The 24,733-nt window shown below is 46.2% G+C and overlaps 1 protein-coding gene across 6 annotated transcripts; it reads left to right on the top strand.

Annotated features, from left to right (window-relative positions):
- The first annotated feature begins 570 nt into the window (after positions 1-570).
- On the top strand, positions 571-24,410 carry drn (doctor no). Of its 6 annotated transcripts, XM_070537720.1 has the most exons (6): positions 743-833; positions 966-1,027; positions 3,650-3,868; positions 11,021-11,190; positions 18,623-18,791; positions 22,756-24,410. In XM_070537720.1, exons 3-6 carry the CDS (start codon positions 3,715-3,717, stop codon positions 22,902-22,904), a joined length of 642 nt encoding a protein of 213 aa, XP_070393821.1. In that variant the 5' UTR covers positions 743-833; positions 966-1,027; positions 3,650-3,714; the 3' UTR covers positions 22,905-24,410. The 6 variants fall into 6 exon arrangements, with proteins under 6 accessions (XP_070393820.1, XP_070393819.1, XP_070393821.1 ...); XM_070537719.1 differs by lacking the exons at positions 743-833; positions 966-1,027 and adding an exon at positions 571-721; XM_070537718.1 differs by lacking the exon at positions 966-1,027 and having other exon boundaries at positions 678-833.
- The last annotated feature ends 323 nt before the right edge of the window (positions 24,411-24,733 follow it).

Below are 24,733 nucleotides of genomic sequence, written 5' to 3'. Positions count from 1 at the left end.
ACATCAAAGTGACCTGTATAATGAATGATTTCGAAGGCTGCCAGCACTCAATGTAAATGCACTGGACTGTATATGTTACGGGCTAATCGAGAGTACCAACTTGCAGACTGCTTTATGTGCTGTAAAGTTGTGCACCAGATATACCACGACAGAGGACATGGAAGCTGAACATGCTTATTCAAATGTGGGGCATATGCTAACGCAAGCAAAGCAGGAAATGCTACTAGATCAGTTTACAAAAGATGCGTCTGCATGGAATAGATATGACAAGGTACAGCCGAAGACTACATGGAAACACAAAGAAGTAACAAGGCATCTGGTGCAAACGTAAGATCAGTAAGCATAAACTACGTTTCGGAATTTGACATTGTTGCAATGATGGGATTGTAGCTATCAATATTGAACGGGTATATGCATCGACTAGCTTTTGGTCAGAGTAACTAGATCTTCGACAAAAATCGCTGTCAATAAGGAAGGCACCACTTCAAAAGCTCAAACAATAGTTTTTTGATAACAGGGCCCCAGATTCGTGCCTAGTCCGAGGAGTTGCGTTGGCATCCGTCACGAAGCGCGCGTCGCTTCTACGAATTGGTGATCGGCTGCGAGCACGACAAAGAAAACGCGCAGTTACCCTGACCTCGCGTTACTACGGGGAGCACGCGCACCGTCACTGTGAACCAAATTATGGCCGAGGACAAAAGGCGTGCGTCAAAATTGAACGGTAAGAATGTCTGAAAGCGAGAGCCGAGCCACTTTCTCCCATCTAGCCTACCTCCTCACGTCGACGTCATGGGACAAATGCGCATATTGTTTAGAACGCACTGACACGAACGGTAAGTGCCCTGCCCATTATCTAAAACTAGTAGCCCGACTTTACCGTAACGTGAGCCCCTTCTTTCATGCAGTAAAACAAAGTTTGAAGCTAAGTTCAAGAAAGACATGTTGGTCATGGTTGGGGTTTTCAGAAACAGGTTGTGACGTGAATCACTTCAGCGAAAAAAACACGACAGCGATCGAAACCGAGAAGGTGCGTATTGTTCGCGCTACTGACGCACATGTGGATTAGAATTTCAAATGGTCGACATGTTTTAAAGCTGGCAATGAACGTTAAAAGGCAAGCGCATTAGTTGCTAAGCTGGCAAGTTCTTTGCGGGCACGGCGTTTTGCAATTCACCTTGAGAGCGCTCCTCGGGTCGGAGGCGTAGTTCCGTGGTAGGGGGTAAAAATTAGAAACTCCTCGAGATTGCAGAAGTCAACGGTCTTGCGTTCCTTGTTATTGCTTCCTAGAGTTCTTCTCGAAAGGTATTTTTTTTCTTCTTTTTTGTTTGTTTGCCATTTTAGAGAACCCATCACTCAAAAGTAAACAGCCATGACTTATCGGAGGTGGCTGCCCTAAACGGGTTCAACACCACGCAATCACGTGCGGTGCCTAGTGATCTGGTTAAACACCACGAGTTTAACGACCTTGATGAGTCGGGTACGTGTAGTCCATATGATTTCTAAGCGTTTCAACCCTTTCAACTACTACGTCAGCCGAGGCGAAGATGAAAAGCGCTTCTTTTTTTTCTTCTACAAGGGCTTGCGTGCTTGCGTCACCGTTACCGGAAAGCCTGTTAACGTCACCGCAGGAAGTGAAATAGTTGTTCTTGGGCAAGGAACGCTAGCAGCGCCTCCAAGTCTCATCCAATCACAAGCTAGGTTTGTCGTCACGTGACAAAATTCTGATCTTTGATTGTGGCAATCTGCTGCTCATCACGAAAGCTACGAAAGGCTGAGCATTGTCCGCTCTGGCTGGAGGCTGTTGTTCAGCGAGCGGGATGCATCTTATTTCATGAACCGTGGAAGACAAAGAGCAGTGACTCCGACGACATTGTCTGCGAGTGATGCTGTTGTAGGCTGGACACTGTTTGGCTGTGAAATCTCGTCGGATAGTTGTCTAATATACGTGGTGGACGCCATTTTCTCCTCGTCTCTCTGGTGGTGAATGTGCACTTCTCCCACAAGGAAGCGTTCATTAAACCAACCTTGTGGTTTCCTTCGGACTGTTTGTGGCTGCAACGGACTCTTCGTCGGTACCCTGTTGTTGGGATAACGGTTCTGAGCCAACGTTAGGTGAGAAAACCGCTATCAGCTGGAGAGCAAGTCAGGCCTAAAACATTGCTACGCCCAGGCGTCTAATAACGAGGCTCTCGACATAATGACGCAGCTGTATGCTTAGACGCGCGTTGGCAGTCGCGTTTTGCTTCGGTGAATCTCTTAGGTCTTTCATGAGCTTTTCTATATTCAAAGACATGATGAGCAACACTAGGATATTGTAATTGTAGGCCTATTGCGCAGATTCGCTATCATTGGGGGCATTTTGGACTTCGTGTAGTGTGCATTTGTTTCGTGTTTATTACGAGCAACTTTAAGGTTAGCCTTATTTCTCACCTGCCAATTTAGTCTTACGGCTTTTAACTGCTAGTAGCGCCGCGAGTTACAATTAGGAGATAGTGTTGAACCATTCAGCATACTTTTCCGTCGCTGCCCTCGCCTGTCGCGCGTTTGTGGCCTTGCTGCCTACGTGCCCTGGACGCTGCTTTTCTTGCAGTAAGCCGCCGTTTTGCATTACGCATTCCTCGCCTACGGTGTGGAACGCGCACCAATAGGCGTGAAATGGCAGAAAACTCGGAAGTGCATGTCCTGGCCTCATTGATGTGCGAGCCTTTGCTTGTTTCCTTGTTCACGTGCACTGATGTCGATGTCCGTAAACTTTTCGGAGATGCTCCTATCGCTTCTCAAGGGCAATGACTCGGTGGGTTTTGCTCGTGCGGCTGAACAACGCATTTTACCAGCAACTTTCGATGTTGGACGAGCGTTTTGGCTGGAGGGATCACGCTAGCCATTGTTCGTTGTTTCAGATCAGGTGATGTCCTTCACCTTGTCCTCGTTTTTCTTTGGACGCCTGTTGTCAATCAGTTGCTATGCGCTATTTATAGGAAATTTGAATTTGTTTGACAGATAGTTAACGTCTATGTTCTGCGAGGAACGATTTCTGTCAGTGCTTTGTTCAGGTGCGGGAACGATTGCGTCACATCAGGGGCTACAGACGTAATCGAGTTGCAGCAGCACTTCGAACAGCGGTGAAAGGGCTCTATAAATGTTCGCCTGCTTTTACATTTGCTTGCGTCAGTGCATAAAGTGATTTCCTCACGAAACCGAATCTCGTACGCCACTATCGATGTTCTCAGCATTTTTCTTCGCGTCTCGTTCATCTAGCACATGCAAGCGCCGTTCGCTACGTATGGGGTGGCTGTGTGTAATTAATTGAATCAAGGGTGCTTTCAAGAATACTAGCGGATAAATTGTGACCCTTTTCTATTGCTGTCAATATTGCACGCTAAACGCATAAGGCTCAGCCGTCCTTGCTATTCTGTGCAGACTTCAAATTTATCTCGATTTTATCTGCGGATATGACGGCACCCGTGGAACTTTTTTTTTTAATGCCTAGCTGCTGTTGCACGCTCGATGATTTTGGCTACCTAAGCAAAGCCAAGTGTACTTTGTGATGTCTGCAGATCAGGCTGTACTGTTATGTGTACGTTCACATCAGTGGTGACTGTTCCACTGTCATGCGTACACGTGTTGACAGCCTGCATGGTTTTGACAGGGGTGCAGGAACAGCATATTCCTCCTGTGCGGACGTGACTAGCGACGCTGGGTGGAAGAGGTACCATGGAGCGAGACACCAATCAGATGTCGCAAAGTGGGGCCTTGTGCCGGTCCGGTTGCGGTTTTTATGGCAGCCCAGCCACGGACGGCCTCTGTTCACAATGCTACAAGGATGCCCTGAAGCGCAAACAGGCAGCTGGTAGGGGCAGCCCAACAGGTGAGCTTTGTGCATAGTGCCTCAAGAGCAGAATAAAGCTCGCTGATTTGCAGCAGCCTATAGTATTCTGGTCTCCTTGGCCATTTCACTTAAAAACTGCTGGACCTTGTTAAAGTTGACATCTGCATATTTTCTTGTCATTACCCCGCAGGGGCGTCTGCGCAAGCAGGCGTTTGGTGCGTTGCGTCACCACGGACCCGAGCACACGAGGGTTGGCCCCTCCCGCGTGTAGCCGTGCGCGGCTTAGCCGTGTCTGGGGAAAAGGGGATCCTGGGGGTTGAGCCGATGCTGGGTGTTTGGACCTTTAAGGCCCCCCGGCGGAGGCAACACACCTCTTCGGCCTCGGCTTCACATAGACGGCACCTCCAGGCTGACCCACCTGGGGGAAATCGGCAGTCGCCTTTTCCTGTCTCTCTCTTCGCACACCTTCGTCTTTCCCTTCCCTTTTAGTCTTTCCTGTCTTCTTTTTCTTCTGATAACTTCCAACATTCCTGGCGGCGAGGGTTAACCTGGTGTGCTATGACCTACCTTGGTTATAACATATGTGGTTATAGCGACGACGTACAGTTGGCATGGCAGGGCTTGTTTCACCACATACCTTGCCTTGTCCCCTTGTTGGGCTCGGTGGTGGGTGACTGGCGTCGTCGCTGAATACTCAACATATCTCATGGGAACTTCCAACCCTTTTTCAACCGATCGTCCCTCTAAAAGGGGGCGCACCGATGCTACATTTCAATTTTCTCTCAAAGCCACTCAGACATTCCCGAAATTTCACGTTGTTCACAGTGAAAAACCTGACAAGAAGGCAAGAACGATTTCACCATTCGTTGTGACGAAGTATCTCACAGAGACCATTGGAGGCGGTTATAAAATCACCAAGCTGGCCAGTGGCGACTTATTACTCGAATTGAAAGACAAAACACAACATGACAAGCTAACGAACCTTGTAGAACTTGGAGACATCCCCGTCAGTGTAACAGCACACCGAACCATGAATTCGTCCAAAGGCGTAATTTCTGACATTGACTTAATGGACTTGACCGAAGAAGAACTCCTGGAAGGATGGAAGGACGAAAACGTCATAAACGTACAAAGAATAAAGATCAGACGGGACAACAAAGAGCTGCCAACTAAGCACCTGATAGTTACCTTTGGCTCTAGCACATTACCAGAGACATTAGAACTGGATATATCAAAATCAGAGTACGACCGTACATCCCGAACCCGCGACGTTGTTTTAAATGCCAGAGGTTTGGCCACGCTTCCCAGAGCTGCCGAGGGCGGCTAACATGTGCGAAATGCGGCATCAACGATCATTCTGCAGATGACTGTAAGGCTGAGCCCCGTTGTAGCAATTGTAATGGTGGCCACCCTGCATACTCTCGAACATGCGAAGTCTGGAAAAAAGAAAAAGAAATAATTGCGATAAAGGTAAAAGAAAACATAACTTTCAGAGAAGCAAGACAACGCATCTCATCAACATTTACACAGACCGCATCTTTTGCCGAAGTGGTACGTCGGGGGGCAGCACCACAACGGCACTTGGCGGACGCCAGCACCACGCATAGCGAGCGTGCGGCAACGCCACCCGCCCCCACGGTGGGAGCAGCGAAGGCTGCCCTACCTCTCCCGAATTTGACCACAATGGAGGCCTCTGCTAGTGCTGGCACCAGTCAGCCCAGCTCCGAGGCCAAGAAAAACCCACCAACCACCAGGATGGTGGGCTCCAAGGCCTTGTCTTCCGAGACAAGGCTTTCACGTAAAACACACCGCTCGCAAGAGCGGCTGTCCAGTGCCTCTCAAGAGGCCATGGACACAACACCGAGTCAGAAGGCGCAGTTGACGCCTAAGGAGCGGCGCGACTTTGTCGACCGCTCCAGGAAAGACAAAACTCCAATTACAGGGCCTCAAAAGGGTGCTGTAAGCTAAATCAAGTTCTCTTTGACACATAGCACAACATTTATTTTAATATGGATACACTTAATTATTCAATGAATATCAGAGGCCTGCTTTGCAACCTCGATGATATCCAGGAACTCCTTAAAGAACTAACTCCAAAAGTGCTGTGTGTCCAAGAGACTCATTTGAAATCTAATCATAAAAACTTCCTACGTCAGTATGTTATTTTTCGGGAGGATCGCGATGATGCCCTCGCATCATCCGGCGGCGTAGCCATCATAGCTGACAAATCTATAGCCTGTCAACACCTACGGCTACGAACACCCCTTGAGGCAGTGGCCGTTCGTGCTGTACTTTTAAATAAACTGATAACCATTTGCTCTTTATACATACCGCCGCATTTTCAGCTTCACAAACAAGAATTCCAAACATTAATAGATCAGTTACCCGAACCATATCTTGTGCTTGGAGATTTAAATGCACACAGCAACCTATGGGGCGACTCGCGTTGCGACGCGAGAGGTCGCCTGATTGAACAATTCCTTTTTTCTTCAGGGGCATGTCTTTTGAATGGGAAGGAGCCCACGTATTACAGTCTGGCAAACAAAACATACTCCTCAATAGATCTTAGCATTGCATCTCCAACTCTTCTACCCCACTTTAAATGGAAAGTTATTAAAAACCCTTACGGGAGTGACCATTTCCCTGTAGCTCTATGCACACCAATGTCTAATGAATGTCCCCCACAATTACCTCGCTGGAAAACTGACTCAGCTGACTGGGAAAAGTTCAAAAATCTTGCTACTTTATCCTGGGACGACATGTGTGCTTTAAGCATAGACGCTGGGACTGAATATTTTACAGTTTTTCTCCTTGACACCTCCTCCAAATGTATCCCTGTAACAAGTGGATTGTCCACAAAACGCCGTCTTCCGTGGTGGAATGATGAGTGTCGAAAAGCGCGAAAGAAGCAAAACAAGGCATGGGCTTTACTTTGGGATTCTCCGACGGCAGAAAATCTAGTTAATTTCAAGCAGGTCAAATCCCAGGGTCGGAGAACGCGGCGACAAGCTAGAAGAGAGAGTTGGAGAAAGTATATATTGGGAATTAACTCATACACTGATGAAACAAAGGTTTGGAACAGAGTGAATAGAATAAACGGTCGACAGCCTTACTCGTTGCCTTTGGTGAATACTCAAGGCGACAGCATGGAAGACCAGGCGAACTTTCTTGGCGCACATTTTGAACAGATATCCAGCTCGTCGCACTATTCTGAAACATTCCAAAGCTACAAAAAGCAAATAGAAGGAAAACCACTAGACCGGAAAAGCACAAAATGCGAGGCATACAATAGACCTTTTTGCATGGCAGAGCTTCAGGCAGCCCTAAACAGCTGCAACAAATCTGCCCCCGGTTCTGACCGCATCTTATATGAAATGCTAAAACATCTGCCGCCTGAAACACAAAAAACACTTCTTTGTCTTTACAATTCTATATGGTCGTCCGGCCAAATTCCCTCTGCTTGGAAAGAGGCCATCATAATTCCTATATTGAAATCGGGTAAGGACCCTTCTTTGGCAAATAGTTATAGGCCGATAGCTTTGACGAGCTGCTTATGCAAAGTTTTTGAGAAGATAGTAAACAGTCGCCTGGTACATTATCTAGAAATTAACAAGAAATTAGATCCATATCAATGTGGTTTTAGAGAAAGCAGATCGACGACAGATCAGCTTGTACGCATGGAAATGTACATCAGGGAAGCGTTTGTCCACAAACAGCTTGTGTTATCAGTGTTTCTTGACATGGAGAAGGCGTATGATACTACGTGGCGCTTCGGGATCCTTCGGGCGGGATCTTTCTGCAATGGGCATTCGCGGCAACCTCCTAAGAATAATTGAAAGCTATCTCTCTGACAGGACATTTCGTGTTAGAGTTGGCAACGTACAGTCTCGACCATTTTTGCAGGAGACAGGTGTACCGCAGGGTGGAGTACTGAGCTGTACGTTATTTATTGTTAAAATGAACTCCCTCCACACCGTATTGCCTCGCACACTCTTCTACTCCGTCTATGTGGACGATGTACAGATAGGGTTCAGGTCATGCAATGCTAGCATTTGCGAGAGGCAGCTACAACTTGGCTTGAATAGATTCTCAAGGTGGGCGGACGAGAATGGTTTTAAGTTGAACCCCCAAAAAAGCACATGTGTCTTATTTTCAAACAGGAGAGGTGTACTGCCACAACCAGACATTAACCTTAATGGAGAAAGACTAACTGTTAGTCATGAACACAAATTCTTAGGTATTATCCTGGATACAAAGCTTAACTTCATTCCCCACTTAAAATATCTTAAAGAAAAATGCCTGAAGACCATGAACCTCCTCAAGCTGCTCTCTCGAACAACTTGGGGCAGTGACAGGAAGTGTCTCCTTAGCCTGTACAAGAGTCTCGTACAATCACGCCTCGACTACGGAGCCGTGGTGTACCACTCCGCAACAGAGACTGCGCTAAAGATTCTCGACCCAGTCCATAACCTCGGTATACGACTGGCAACAGGCGCCTTCAGAACGAGCCCTGTTGAGTCTCTACGTTGAGTCCAACGAATGGTCCTTACATCTGCGAAGAATATTCTTAAGTTTATCATACTATTCCAAGGTAAAATCAGACCCCGAACATCCATGCCATTCCATCGTTAGCGACCTGCGCGCTGCCAGACTTTACAGTAACCGCCCACGTATTAGAACCCCTTTGAGCCTACGCTTGGAAGCAATGGTAGACGAAACAGACATCCATCTCCCAGAAAATATCCTGCCTCCCACTCGCCTTCCACCGCCTTGGGAATGGCAGACCATGGAGTGCGATATCTCGTTTGTCGAAATAACAAAACATGCACCTGAGGCACACATACGATCACACTTCCTCGAACTCCAAGCGAAGTACTGCTGTGCCGAATATTATACAGATGCTTCCAGGTCATCTGCTGGTGTTGCGTATGGAGCTCTTGGGCCATTTTTTTCCACCTCGGATTCTCTAAATCCCAACACAAGTATTTTCACGGCTGAGGCGTACGCGATACTCTCAGCTGTAAAACATATCAGACAAAGTAATCTCAATAAGGCCATCATTTTCACAGATTCATTAAGCGTAGTAAGGGCTTTAATGAGTTTTTGAAAACATAAAAACCCTGTTTTTAATGAACTATACACACAACTATGCCTAGCAATAATGTACAACCAGAACATCATCCTATGTTGGGTACCTGGCCATGGGGGCATAAAAGGCAATGTAGCTGCTGACGAAAGTGCAACGTCAGTCACCTTTAATGAAACGGATATTAATAGACCCATAGCAGCAACCGAACTTAAGCCCTTCTTACGCCATAAACTTAGGAAGTACTGGCAACATCAATGGGATAATGCAGTACAGAATAAGCTACACGTTATCAAACCAAAATTAGGGAACTGGATAACTGAAAGAACAGCAAGGCATAAGGAAGTACTTCTGTGTAGATTAAGAATAGGACATACGTACGCCACTCACTCTTATCTTTTGACGGGAAGCGAACCTCCTACATGTCCCAAATGTGGCAACAGGCTTACAGTTATTCATGTTCTTATCCAATGCACTGAAATAGAGGCAGAAAGGAAAAAGTACTTCCCCTCCGCTTATCTCCAACACATACCATTACACCCAGCATTCTTTCTGAGCAACGAACCCCTTTTTACTTTTGGAACAGTATTAAACTTTTTAACTGAAACTGACACCCTAAATGTAATTTGGCCAGGCTACTTGTAGCACGGCCTCCACCTGGAGGTTGTAGCTGCAATGAAACCATTTTCTAGAGCACGTGCCTCCCAGCCCTTGCTTTCAAGGCCTTGCTGAGGCACTAGTGCTACAGCCATTTGTTGTTTTACTGATCACCCATATCTCATGAAACATCTATTTTCATCGCAGACACCATCAATCACTGTCATGTTTTTAGACTTGTATTTTACGCACTCCAGAGCGAATGAATTTTAGGCCCTTTTACAGCCACATTGCATCACATGTATATTTTCCACCTTTTAGCGAATATTTTTAGGCCACTATGCAGCCATGTATCATATACTCCCCACAACCAACACCCACATATCATTGACAAGCACAGATCATCGACTTGGCGCTCTTTGGCCACATCTGGCCCTTGTGCCAATAAACTCTACAAATCAATCAATCAATTTTCTTGTCATTGTCAAAAAGGGGCAAGTTTTGCACACTACGAAACTTGAAGAAATGTACACAAGTTTAAAAAAAAAAGTTTCTTGATCATGCTGCGTAGCAGTTCTTATTCCAAAGACAAAATAACAAGCAGCAGGAATTGCCCAACTAATTCCAAATGTTGTGTTTTGTTATGTAATAGGTGAGTGGCTATTACAGGACTTTTCATGAATGTTGGCAAGCCAACAGTCTGTTTCACTTGCACCACTGTAAGTTTGCTCACGATTGGAGCTGAAGAGTGTGCCATACAGAATCCATGTGGCATCGCTGGTGCCTTTATTTACTGTGTTTCTGCAACCGATTCTGTCGGCACATGCTGTTGGTAGCAATGAAAAACTTTTAACTAAGAGAGCAAGCACAACTATGGAGTACAGGTCATCCTAGTGCCACCAGGTGCCTTCATACCAAGTGATAAAAAGCAAGAGGTTCAAGTCTAGTCACCTGCTAGCTTTCTTCACACAGTATGTGTAGGTTTTTGGGCTTGCTTTGGATTTAGAAGCTAGAAATTCTCTCCTGTGTCGTTCGCTTGTTCAGTATAAATGCAGTCGGGAGCACAATGCTGCGATGTCTCCTGCTCTTTTTGTGTTGCATGTTTCGCTGGCTCAAGCTTTTCCAAGCTCTACCAGTGAGGTTAATAAAGCTTTCTGCCATTTGTAGCCAGTTGTGGCCACAGTGTCAACTCCCAGCAGATGTGCAGCAGGTTGCCATGCTAATTGATGCCATGCTGCTTGCATATTGAAGTTACTTGAAAAAAAAAAAAGTCCTAACTTGTGCTTTGGTTTTTGTGGGATCGGTAACGATTCATAGGCAGGAATCTGATGCAGTGCCACTGCTGTAGGTAGCATTCTCTTCCTCAGCACTCCCCCCTCCCCTAAATAAAATGCACACTCAATGTAGACCACGAAGGAGCAACAAAGCTTTGCCTTTTTCCTGTTGCTTTTGCATCAAATAAAGCTTGCAAGTTTGTTTGTTTTTTCTTCCTATGGGTGCCACTGCAGTGTCAGGAGTGATGTCTTCGCTTGGGCTTGCAGCTTCGTCGTCTTCTTCAACCAGCGAGAGTGCCTCTTCCGCCAGCGTCGTGGCAGTGTCTGACGCTGCCCTCAACACAGCTAGCCCCACAGTTCCTCCCATCCTGGCCTCCACTTCCCAGGATGCAGCCGTCAGCGAGGTGGGCATTGCTGCTGGCATTCACTCACTTATGCATGCATTAAACATCGTATTTATGTATTTATTCAAATAAAAGATGCTACTTCTAGCCAGTATCTTTAGCCTCTATATGAGCAATTGCCTTGTTTTGCAAGGTTGATCAGTTCACTTGGTTTTAATGTGGCAGTGGGGGCACAGTATTTTTAGTTGTTTTGCTTGCGATGGCAGTAGCAAATCGCAGCTGTGAACTTTAGTAGCAGGTGAGGCAGTATTTTTCACCACACCAGTGTAAAGGGAACGGCTTTTATTGTCAACCTACTGAGCAGACAAAACACTTCCTTGACACGCCAGCAACTAGAATAACACACTATGCCACTGTAATTTCAGCTTTTAATGCGTTAGCATTAAGGATGTTATGTGAATGAAAACCTGGGAGGAAAGAGTGGAGAAATAGTTGACTGGTAAGGTAGGCATAGGAGAGGAGAAGTGGTTGTAGGAGGGTGAATGTGGTGCGACTTCGTACCTTAGAAGCCAATAGGAATACACATGGTGCCTGATGTCGTGCTTCAGTGCTCGCAGCTGGCGTCCTGCCAGGGGAGTGGAGACAATTGTGCTTGGTGGACTTGGCAAATTGCTCGTGTCATTTGACAAGTTCAGACATATCTTGTGAAGGCACGTCTTTGAGTACAGCATGAAATGACATCCTTTAGGCATCTTTAATGAACCCTGTGGTGTTCTTCAGTCTTGTTGGTTACATAAGGCTTGCGAAGCGTTAATGCTAATACATTTGTCAGATCAATCAGTTAATCAGTTCTTGACATTTACTCACGGTTTTTATTCCAAGGTTTGAAATGAACTAAAGTTAGTTGCCTATACATTTTCCAGACATCCTCATGGTGCCATTGCTAGCCCGGTATCCAGAGTGTATACAGATTGAAATTTCAGACATCTTCCAGTGCACCATTAATTGTCTCAACTCTGCATGCGTGATGACGTGAAAACACGGATGGATGGATGAACGTATGTGGCATGGCCCTTTGGAACAGGAGAGCTCGTGTCAGTCCTAGCTGTTTGCTTCTTCAAAACTGAAAGTAGCAAAAGGTTGCTTCCTGTCTGGCCTAGTCAGTCCAGTAGTTGCCTGCCATGTCCAAATTATAATTAGACAGGCATAGCCGTCAAGTTGCCAAGCCTGCATTTCCATGCACAGGCGTGGCCACTGCTAGTGGTAGCACATGGCAGTGCTGTGTGTAGCACCACCACTGGCAAATCGTGAATTGTTGTGGCACAGGCACAGTCAAAGCTATAAGGGCACATTCACACCGGCGACTTGTGGAGGTCGCGCGACCATTTGCGACTCGCAATCGGAAAGCGACCGAAGGTGACTGATGTTTACACCGGCAAGCCCGGCTGAGCGCGACCCGCAAGACGCAATCCCGGAGATTATCGTTCTCAGCGAGAACTCTCGGAATCTATGCGCAATTTGAACGCGACGCCGGAGGAGGCCGGATGTAGACACACGAAAGATCACTTCCGGTGCGCCGCTGATTGGTTTATCAGTTTTGCGACCACGGTCGCACGACTGAAAAATCGCGCAGAAAGCGACTGGCCCAAAATGGTCGCTTTTCAAGAAAGGCGACCGTTTGCGACCAACTTGGTCGCGCGACCACTGTCAGTCGCCGGTGTGAATGAGCCCTAAGCAGAGTGCCCGGTGTGCTGCTTGCTATGGTTTCTCCTACATTTCGTGTGCCTGCATGCACCATTGACTCAGAGCTGCGAGTGCGCGTGGCAAAGGGGCAGAACTTGCGCCTACACCACAACACTCCATGAGGTGCCTGTGGTGATGTTCTGTGGAGCATTGCCGCGGGCTCCTGTGTTCCCACTGGCAGTGGCCGTGGCCTGTACACAGCGTGCGCACCCACACCTCCACTGGTACACAGCGAGACAGTCTCTGGCAACTTTGTCTTCTGCTACGAGTTTTTATCGCCTAAAATTATCGGGAAGCTTCAAATCCAGTATTACCAATTCCATCCTCGCTGTATGTCGTGATGAGGTTTACGATGAAATGGCCGGAATAGTAGCTGTGAAGAAAGCTGCAAAAATGATTTGTAGGGAACAGTCAACCTTGATGTACAGTTGCCAGCAGATGCAAATTTCGTGCAAGCACCGTCCGTGCTTCTGTGTTGCGGCATGGTGATAGTTGGAATACAGACTGATGTGGTTGCATGCATGTTTGTTTATGTGCATTACAGCGTTGTATTGACATTTTCTTCGGGCCATTAAGAACTTATTTCTGCTGACAGTTCAGACAGCAGAAAAATATAAGGTTCTAGGTGAACACTGATGAGTCTGAACTTACAATAAGTATGGTATGCAGTATAGAGTGGCCGCCAGAGGCAAGTTGGTAATGGGGAATAATATACTAATGTGGCAAATCAGTTTTGCAAAAAAGATTTTACTGTTATTTTGCTACTCAAGTTCACAAAGATTGCAGATCTGTAAAATGCCATCTGTAATTGAAAGTTTGCATCTCAGGTCTGCCGACGCTGCAATGTTGCTAAGGTGCTGCAAAAAATTAAGATAAACATGTGCAAGACAATTTAAGAGAAAGCAGGATGCATGACTTAGTATTAGTATTGTATTAATATTAGTAGTATTAGACTTAGTATTAGAGATTAATATTGGAAGTTGAAATTACATATGTGCATGTTTCAAATATATCCAGCGAATTTAGCAGTTCTGTGTTAAAAAGACCCTCTCAGTAGCTTGTAACGCACATTTTAATCTGGCCTTTTTTTGTGCTGTGCCTTCAAGGGTGTAAAATAACTGCGCAGTTAAATATCTCAACAGCTTCATATATGAAGTGCCATGACAATGCTGTTCTGCTGTTACCATAGGGAAGGTATGGGCAGGATACCGTATTTACTCGCATAATGATCGCACTTTTTTGTCAGAAATATTGACGCAAATTCAGGGGTGCGATCATTACGCAAGTTAAATTTCCCGTGCAAAAAAAATTTTTTTTCGGCCCGTGTTTGCTGCGGGATGCGGGTGCGGGACACCAAAACAAAAATGGCGGCCGGCGAAGCACGGCGGACGCGATTTTTTTTTTCTTCTCGTGAGTACATTACGTGCATTGAAACAGTTTCTTCCGTATCAGTGATGGATAATATCGTTAATATCGGCAAGTTTGCGGCAATAATGTAGCTATGTCCACTTTGAGGGGACAGAAACAGATGGGCGCGCTTAGCTGCCAGTGACAGAAACACATGGCCGGCGTGCTGCGGAAACTGCGGCATCTGTCTTCACTACTATCCGAACACAGCACGTATCCGCTAAGGGTGGGCGAATATCTTTGCTGTGTTACAAGCGTCGGCGTATGAATAGGGTACACTTTTAACATATCAGTGTAAACATGGCTACATCACATTGCCGCGCGCGATTTGTTGCGTGCTCACGAGTGCTGTTGAAAAGAATCGAAAGGTGCCTTTTTTGTTTTTCTTGACCACAACCATTGTAAAGCCTACCCATAATAAAGGCAAGTTTGGTTGTACCTCTTTGTCATGGAAGTGCGGAAAGTGATGAGAAAGTAATGAAATGAGGCATCTACTTAAGAATGTTTGGTGCGTGCAGACGAGTCGTTCACGTAGCGTTCGACAGTTGGTAAGCACGATCATTATTAGCTACACTTGGCACATGACATATCGCTGCAGCAAGTTCGGGGTGCGATCATTACACGGGAAATTAAAAAAAACGAATTTTGACGACAAAATTCAGGGTTGCGATCATTATGCGAGTAAATACGGTAATTAAGATGTATATTTGCTTGTTTCCTAGAATGCCGATAATGTTGGCTTTTTACCCTTTCTATCTTTTTTTTTTTTTTTTTTGGGTGACTGCTCCGCTCATGAGCTGTATTCAGCTTCAGTTGTCTTCCACTAGTCTGTTGACTTCTTTGCCTGATTTTTATGCGAAGCATATTACTAGAGCTCAACCCAGCTCCTCAGGCGCGGCGGTGTCGCCTTCAATACCATGTGACACTGTGACGTCACGACAGAGGAGAAACAGGGCTCCAACTTGCGCCGTCGCTCGCGGCGTCGCCTTCAAGGCTGACCACTTGACACCGTGACGTCACGACAGAGGAGAAACGGGGCTCCAACTCGCGCCGTCGCGGCGGTATATAAGCAGCTGCGCTTACCTCTGCTAGACACTCACGAGGTGAGATGCCTCCTGGAGACAGAGCTGCTCGTTGGAATGAGAAGGGAAGGTTGCGGCGTGCTACAGAGACTGATGAAGAGCGGGAAGAACGTCTGGCCAAGCAACGTGCTCAGTATGCGGCTCGGCGACAAGTTACTTACCAAGTTTAGCCACCAATATGCTTCGCATCTGACTAGGCTTAACCAAGCTAAGCCTCAGCCAATTTTTTTTCCTTTGGCTTTTGAAACCTTTGACCTTTTAGGTGGTACCTCAAAAACAAGGTGTATCCCTGTTATAACCAATAACCAGCTCTATAGCGTGCCTTGCAATGAGCAATACATGATCCACACTTGCTCCACACTCTATTTTTTAGTGTTTGTCAGAATTGTAGCTGCTTCACCATTTGTGATTCCTGTTTTTTATTACTTCCACCTCAGCTTTTATAAAATGCTGTTTGTGAGGCCTTTTTTAATGCAAACTTAACCATTTTGGTGTGAATGCAGACCACTGTTTTACTATCAATGGTAGTTATCAATACTCTGACTAAAAAAATGTTTTGCTCATTTTATTAGGTAGTTCCCATGCCCTGACCTTGTTTTAAAATCTTTAGGTAGCAAAAGCAGAGAGCAGTGTTCACTCTACCCGCAGTGCCTTTTACTTTTGCTAAAGGTGCTTCTCCCAGCTACGCAATCTATTGCCAGGGATCTGGGAAGAGCTATTTGTGTTGGTCATCGTGAGGAATTCCCCGTACACTACCTGCGCTCACATGGGTGAGACTGGAAAAGGAGATGACCACTCCGGCAGCTTCCACTCCCGCCGTCACACTTCATCGCTTGCTGATGACGACAGCACCAGTGCGCTATATCGAGTGTCTACAAACCAGCATGGTCTAAACAAAATGGGCACCACCGCAAAGTGGCATTATCATGTTGGCTGCTCTCCTCGGATGGAGAAAGAGAGAAAGACATTGTTAACCTTATTCGGCCATCGCAGTACTCGCATGTAGAACTTGTTAAAAAGTGACAGGGCCTCTCTGACTGTGGCAACAACGAAGTGATTGCAATATGGCTGCCACTGGCTGCCATTGAGTTAAATTTGCTAGACACAAGCCTAAATTAATCGCCCACAGAGCGGCAATTGTTCACTCCCTCTTGGTCACTAGCTCCTGTCTCCTGCAGGGATACACGGTGGTGTAATGCCATCTAAGAAACTGTTACGTCGCATGATGTGCACTCCCCACTCGATGGGCAATAGTACAGTGAAACCTTGTTAAACCGTAGTTGGCTGTAGCTCAGAAAAAAGTATGCACTAAACGGTAGTACTGCTTAACCGAAATAGTGCGATTGCCCACTTGCCTGTCAAAAAGGCAAGTGGGCAAGAGAGTGCAATGAAAGGGTAAAAAACATGGAGTATTTATTCACTTCACGCAACAAAAGTATTTTTGTTTGATGCCACGGTGGCCTAGCAGCGACAACAGCCGCCTCAAACTCGCTTGAGCGGAAAGCCAGCTTTTCCGCCAGCCCCTCCTAGGCAAACACCCACATGAGGCTGACATAACATGCAGCTTTGCCACGGTCGGGCCTCAATCGCACATGCTGTCGCTTTCCTTGTCATCCTCATCACTGTTGTTAGGCGATACTTCGGCAATAACAGAGGCAACGATGGCGAAAAGTTGTGACCTCGCAAAGTCAAACCTCGTAGCTGCCACCTTTTCGTTGTTGTAGCAGCACTGCTGAGCAACTTCTTCGCATGCCCAAATGCATCGCACCATAGTCAACGGTAGACCCCTCATGCATGCCAGTGCTGAATTCATGCCATGTTCAATGGTACGGACAATGTCAAATTTTTCTTCTGTGCTTAGCACAGTTTTTGTCGGAGCTTCAGCATGACGAGAGTCCTAGCTTGCACGCCGCCGCAACACAGGCCACAACACTCTCAGGCACAACACTGAAATGATGTTGATGTGGATGTCCTACCTATGTTAAGAAAAGAAAAAAAGTAGGAAAAGAACCCCACTATGAATTCCCATAACCAAAGTTTCTGAACCCCTATAGCTAACTTTGTTTTTGCACGCCTCCATTGTTTGTCGTTTCCCTACTTCCACCATACCTCCAATCTCCTTTCACTAATCTCTATTGCGGACATGTTCACCTTCCCCCTGCTATCTCTGAACCCAAGGGCTTCAAGGAAGCCAGAGGAGCCTAAACCGACAGCTGGGTAGATATTTTTACGTTCTACTAAAATATGATCAATCGTTCCTCTAGCTTTACCGCAGTAAGCACATGCTTCTTCTTCCTTCTTATATCTTGCTTTATAAGTGCGTTTTCTAAGGCATCCTGATCTCGCTTCAAAAAGTAGTGAGCTTCCCTTTGAGTTATCACAAATTGTTTCTTCACTGATTTAATTTTTTCCTTTTGTGCAGTTACTCATGGCAGGCTTCACCCTTCTAAGCGCCCTCCGTGTTTGTGCTTGGAGGCCTTTCTGATCTTTAGGCTTGTTCTGCCGGGCCGACCTAACACCGTGATTGCGATCGCAACCTACCGCTATGTTTGTGCAATGGAAAGAGGGAACGCTACGTATTAACCGATACGTATGCAATAAGCTTGTACGGTTTATGCAGATACAAAATGCACTTTGTTCAATGGCCGCTGAGTTGGGAATTTGACTTTAGTACTATTAAAACGAAACTACTGTTTAAGCGAGTACGGTTTAACGAGGTTTTACTGTATTCCCTTCCTGCGTCAATACCCCTTTGAGGACAACTGGCTTTGTCATGCTCATGCACTTTATACTTGTGTGGTCCATCTTGACACGTCACACTCCAGTAAGTTCTTGGCAGTGATAGCTAGTGAGCTCACTTGGAATGCACTGTGAATGGGATTGCCATGTAGGCAAGATAAGCTTGCATTTTAGTGCATAGTGTTCTACAGACTGATGCTTGCCATCCAAATTTCAAAATGTATATGTAGATTGTCATATAGTTGTGCTGTTGCTCATTCAAGGCTAGTTTTATTGCATTTTGGGCACCAGTATTATAGTGCATGTTGCATAGTGTGAAAAGCTATGCGACAAGTGTGCTTAAGAACTAATAAACATTGCAGCTTCGGACTTCCGTAAGCATGCAGCTGCATTACTAGCTTATCTTTCTAAAGTCAGTGTGCATATAGCATTAGTGACTTGTTGCAGTGTGTGTTCTGAATTCTTTGTATGTGTGTGTTGTGAGAGTAGCTGATACCTTGTCTTTGTATGGGTCCTATAAGGCCTGTTGCTTGTTGCAGAAGGCAGACCTGAACCTGGATGCATGTGGTGCAACATCAAAATCGGCAGAGAGTGTGACCTCTGAAACAGGCAGCCAGCAAGATGACCAAAAGGACCAGAAGAAAAAGAAGAACCGGTGTCGGATATGCCGCAAAAAGGTCGGCCTCACGGGTGAGTGCTGGGCCTTGTCTTTGAGCAGTTTTCCTCATGCAGCTTACGTACACTTCAGCAGCAGCTGTGGCATTGTTGAGGTCCGAGTGGAATTTACCCTTGTTAATGTTGGGCGGCCACTTTTTGTCAGGAGGTTTTGTGCTTGTACCTAGCGCTGTTTCCCTTGCTTCCTCCAGCACAGCTGCCTAGGTTGAGGCAGTGGCACACCCAGGATTTCATTGGTGCCATGTTACGAAGGGTGTCACTAGTTTGAGACGAAGTGTTTTTTGTTACTGCTGAATGTGCGCTTCTTCCCCCCGCTTTACGGAGTGGATGTTTCTGGCCATAAGAATTGGCCAGGTTCAATTTTATTTCTATGCTGAGCATCCGTTTTTTGTCTGAGCTTCGGCATGACGTGAGTCCTAGCTTGCACAACGCAACGCAGGCCACAAGCTCTCTGGCACGACGCCAAAATAATGTGACTTCACCCTTTCAAGCACCCTCTGCATTTGCGCTTGAAGGCCGTTCTGATCTCCGAGGCTTATTGTTCTGCCGGGCCAACCTACCGCCATGATAGCGCGACGCAAAGTGGAAACACTACGTGTTAATCGATATGTAAGCAGTAAGCTGGTATGGTTTATGCGGATACAATACTCATTATGTTCAATTATTGCCGAGTCGGAGATTTGACTTTATTACTTATAAAACAATACTGTTTAGGCGGGTACGGTTTAAGAAGGTTTTACTGTGCTAAGTAAATATAGTGTCACGCGTGCACAAGCAAACATAAACACGTCCCACTCAATGACTGCGGAAACGCTATCAAAACGCTGGAGTTCGGAAGTGTAGTAGCTGGTGCGAACGAATTTACCTTTGTGCAGCCTCTTGCTTCAATGCGAACTAAACGAGAATGCAGCGATGTGTGCTGAGATGCGTAGACTGTGTCTCCATAGCAGATCCCTTTCAAGGTACAGGCTGCGCTGTATGCAGCAGCTGCCAAATGGGAACGCCTCTGCTGTTAGTCAGTCCCTCATGCAAGCTTCAGGAACTCTGATCACCTGTGATACAGCCCAATTTCTGTCCGTCTCTGCACATGTAATCAGTTTCCTTTTAATTGCGGTATCATGATGAACTCACCATGTCTTTGCAGTCTGCATTTCCATGCAGAAGAGCAAACGCTGAAAACGGGGGGGAACGGACGGTGGACTAATCTAAGCACACATACTACAGCATATGGAGGAAGCTACAGCAACTAGGCTCCAAGTGTATACGAGGTGGCCATGTTGAAATGCCGATGGTGATATGGGAACACAGATTTAGGGTCATACTCTATTTTAACATGCATGCAAGCTTCGGACCCATTCTATCGGGAAAAAAAAGTGCACATTAGATTCGAGCAAATTTAGTATTTGCCTGAACAGCTTCGGCACGGCATATGTGATGTTGATATATGCCCATTCCTGACTAATTCCCTGGAATGGGTGTGCCAAGTAGACAGATATGCAAACCTTAATATAATCAACTTTAATATTACAAAATTATAGACATACTAAAGTATTCAAGTTTTCATAACTTGGGGGCCCATAGAGTAGCATCATGTATTTACAACCTCTATATATAAATTTCAATATAACACATTTTCACAGCTGTCTAAGGGGTACCGAGACAATAAATGGGATCTTCCGTGAACGCCAGGTGGTCATACGGTTGAAATATAAACAGCAGGTTGGCATGCGTCTCCTTTTCTAGCGGGGCCATGGCTGTCAGCACGGCCGAGAGCATGCACGAGAGCATGCACAGCCCTCTCACACTGTTTTAGAGGTAATCTGTTGCATGTGCAAAGAGTGGGCGTGCCAAGATGGTGTGGTGTCATGTGCGCTGTTTTCCTGTGTTTAGTACTGGAGGTTGCATAATCTTGAGTTTTGGAGACCTGTTGAAGCGAGTGGCAGGCAAAGCATTCACTTCCTCCTGCTGGTGCTTTGCATGATAGCTTTGTCCCACTGCAGGCGGCACTATCAGCCATATGAGGGTGGAGTGGACACGAAAGCGTGGCTGGCTTCACATAATTCGTACAGCTGACGAGAAGATATAGTCTGCGGTTTCAAGGTTTCAAGATATCAAGGTTTAAATATATTAGAAGGGTAGCACCTCATTTGCAGCAGATGCCCCCACATCGAGCGTGGCAGCCAGGACGCTTGGGATAGTGGTGATAGCTAGGGAGTTTGGAACAGGGGTGCTGTGATTACAACATAGACGAGGTATAGTCGCCGACCGTTTATTCGGACCTCACGGGGACTGCGGAAATGTCCGAATAAACAGGTGTCCGAAAAAGCAGATTAAGAAAAAAAGCAATGAAATCCTTTATTTCCACGCACTTATTCGGGCTCGGCAGTAGGCTTGAAGAAATCGTGAGTGCGCCGTTGCACGCTGTTCCGTTTACGTGCAATCAGATAAGCCTGAAACTCGGAGAGGGTCGTACGGTCACTATAGGCGGCTGAAAGCACAGTCACTGGTTGTGCACGCTCCGCATGTGACGGCAGCGTAGCACATGGTGCGTCATCTTCCCACTCGGAGTCATCGTCCGGCGGTGCAGCAGAAACCTGACGAATGATCTCGCCGTCGTCGAGTTCTGCACATGTCAGGACAGCAGTGTCAGCTCCTGTGAAACTGTCAAATGAGACGGTGTCCGGAATCGCAATGCAACCACTGCGCAGGTCTTGGCAGAACATTTTCCGTGTCAGTAGGGAGCACATCGGAAGGCGACAAATCTTAGGCCTCCCAGCACCCGCTTGCCGGCATTCCCCAGCGCAGTCTGCGCGGGCACTGTCGGCGTCATTAGAGACTTGATGCGATGTTTCCGTACGCCGCGTTGGATCACCGCAACCTCGACACAGCACACAAAGCAAACACCACCACACCGTCATGCCGACACCGGTCACACAAACGAAAAATGTGTCCTACTCGCATTGTCGTGCATGAAGAAACAAATCGGCTGCTGGATTGTCTTGACGTGGCTTACTAGGCTGAGACCGGAACTGCTGTAGCCACTCTATCGAACCAGGCAGAAACGATGATGAGTGGGGATTTGCAGTAGCGCCACTTCGTGGGACAGCAAGGAGGCTCTGTTCAAAACAAAAATGGCGTTCAGCAAGTCGAACTAAGCGCCGGTCAGAGTCGGTGCATGATGCCCTCGATCGAGTTGGCTCAAGGAGTGTCCGAAAAATCAGACGAGAGGTTGCGAGGTGTCCGAACTTTCGGCAGTTGTTATACATTATGGTCTATGGGGAGAATGGCGGTGCCCGGAAGCTGACTGAATAATCGGGCATGTCCGAATTTTTGGAGTCCGGAAAATCGGCCGGCGACTGTAGTGGTATCATTTGGCATTGTGGTTGGCAGAGAAGTTTCCACTACGGGTGTCTGCTTATAAGCCCATGAGGTTTCAGGAATCAGATGGCATGGAGATAAGGAGCAGGTCACACAAGCTATTGCTGACATTGCTGATTATCTTTGATGGTTACTGCCACATTTTTGTGGGAAGAAAACAGGCTTCATTGGCTTGCCCTTGAAAGAAGCAATCTTAAGCCAGTGGCCTCCAGATAGAGACACAAGTATGCAACAGTCATTTGCTGCCACGTTTTAAAAAGCCACGACACAGAGGCTGCAGTTAGCTCATGGCTAAACTCTAAATTACATGACTCCTCCAGCAAAATGACTGTGCATAGAGGTAGTGTTTTTCTGTGGTTTGTTTATAAATACCGTGCTTGTGTGCATTAGTGCTTTTTTGTATAATAAATTCAAACTATGCATTGTCTGCTGCCTTTGAAAACATTGTGTATGAAGTGTAACAACCAAACACTCACATTATACCCTGTTATCAAGACACTTGAGGTATAATAAACATATTTGCCACTCCTATTTATGCAATGTTAGGTCTAATTGCTCTGACCTTGCCTGATGTTACCGCTTCTGCCCTTGCTGTGTGCAGGCTTCCAGTGTCGCTGCGGGGGCCTCTTCTGCAGCCTGCACAGATATTCCAACGAGCATGACTGTACGTTTGACTATAAAGAAATGGGTGCTCAGGAGATCCGAAAGAACAATCCTGTGGTTGTCGGGGACAAGATCCAGAAGATTTGAGGGCCTGCAAGTGTAGGGTGCTGCATCCTTTTTTGGTCCGTGGGGGAGGGGTCGTGTGCTCACGAGGAGAGCAGAAGAAAAAAAAAGCATCACGCAAGCAAGATTGCAGCCAAGTTTTTCTTTTCCTTTGAAACTTTGTGGCCCTCTTTCCTAGCCTGTCTTTTGACTTTTTCTCTTCCCTTACATTGTCGTATGCCATTGCCACTTGCTGCTGCCATTGCTGCCACTGTCATGACAGCCACATACTTTTCTTTCTTTTTAAAGATATTGTGAATGTAAAGCACATTTCGTTTTGTCAGTTTTCGCTAGTGCTGCTACTGCTTTTTCTACTCTCTCTCTCATCCACTTGACATGATTTTAGCAGGAACAAAAGCAGACCAAGAAGTGTTAGGTACATTTAAGAAATTAATATGTGCCCAGCCTCCGGTGCACTTATTGTAAAGATTTGTCTCCTCCTTTTCTCTCTGCATGTCTTGCTTCTTCTTGTTTGTGTGAAATAGGTGTGGTTTTCTTTTTATTTGGAGTGAATGCATGTGTGCGTGTGCGTATGTGTGTGTGTGTATGTGTGACAGGACTGACTTGCCCTCATGCCCCGTGCCCTGCCGTTGTGCTTACACTAGTGTGAACGTGTGTAGTTGGATCAGTTTTGTTTTGTTTTTTTCTTTATCTTCATGGGCACCATTGATGTGCAGGTGTCACTGCCTGTTCGAAAAATATTTGGCAGTACACTTCAGGATTTTACCTTTTTTTTCCCCTTCATAGACCTGACTGGGTTGTCCCGGTGTGATGTGTTGCAGTGAAAAGGTGTTGCACTGTTGTGTAATGTTGGTGGCTCATCCATACTTTTACGTTCCCTGCTTGTTATAAAAGTGGAAGCTACGCATAGCGACCAGGGCTGCTGAAAACCAGTTTTTTGCTTTTCACAGCTCGGCTGAGTGCAGAAATTGTCCACAGCATAAGTTTTTGGGCCTTTGTTTCTTCCCAAGTGGTGGTCTGTTTGATGGATTAGTCACAAATGCAGACTTGCTTGTCACTGGTTAGCAGGGCTTGGAGGTTTAACGCAGAAGTGGCGAGCTTGTAGTAGCAAGCTGTCGAAAGATGCAGAGTATATGATTTAAAACGGCTGCTAAGATGTTTTATGCAGTTTTGGTAGCAAAGGTGTAAAGCAAGCCTTCGGGTACACTGCAATTTTTTTTTGTACACTGTGAACTGTGTTTTCTTCTGCATGGTTTATAGTCCGAAAGTCTTCTGACTGCTGTTTGACCTTGGCGGTACAAAGTTAGCACAGTAAAATCTGCCTATACTTTTTGTGTGTGCGTGTGTGTGGTGTGAGCGCTGTTTTGGCGCTATGGCCGGTCATTCACTTGGGTATTGGTAAAATTATACTGTGCAGTGGTAACTGTCGAAGTTGAGACTTGTTTCCTTTACTAGTAATAGGCAGTGGTTACGGAATGCGGAGACCACTTTGTATTATATCTTCTTGTACAAATAAACATTTCGAAATCATTTGGTTTGATTGGACTGCATGAGATGCTGCTGTTCATGCAGTAATACACTTGGGACTGTCGATGCTCAAGAGTATGCCCTCACTCTGGAGGGAATGCTCCAAATCCTTCCATTATAGTCTACTTGGGAGTTTGCCATGAAGGCTATGAACAGTGGCACATCTAGTGAAGCACTGCATCTCATTCAGTATAGCATTGAAGCATGCAGCAAAGCTTTAGTACAGGAGCAGCTTAGTGGTAAGGTGCTTTCGGTGGCTATAAAGTGTAGGATTGGTGCAGTAGTGCGTCGGGAAGTGAGAGTAATCGTTTTTGTCTTCCATGCCA

This window comes from Dermacentor albipictus, chromosome 4, assembly GCF_038994185.2.
Source record: "Dermacentor albipictus isolate Rhodes 1998 colony chromosome 4, USDA_Dalb.pri_finalv2, whole genome shotgun sequence".
NCBI classification, from domain to species: domain Eukaryota; kingdom Metazoa; phylum Arthropoda; class Arachnida; order Ixodida; family Ixodidae; genus Dermacentor; species Dermacentor albipictus.
The sequence above is the reverse complement of the archived record's forward strand: the minus strand, read 5'-3'. Positions and strand labels throughout refer to the sequence as shown.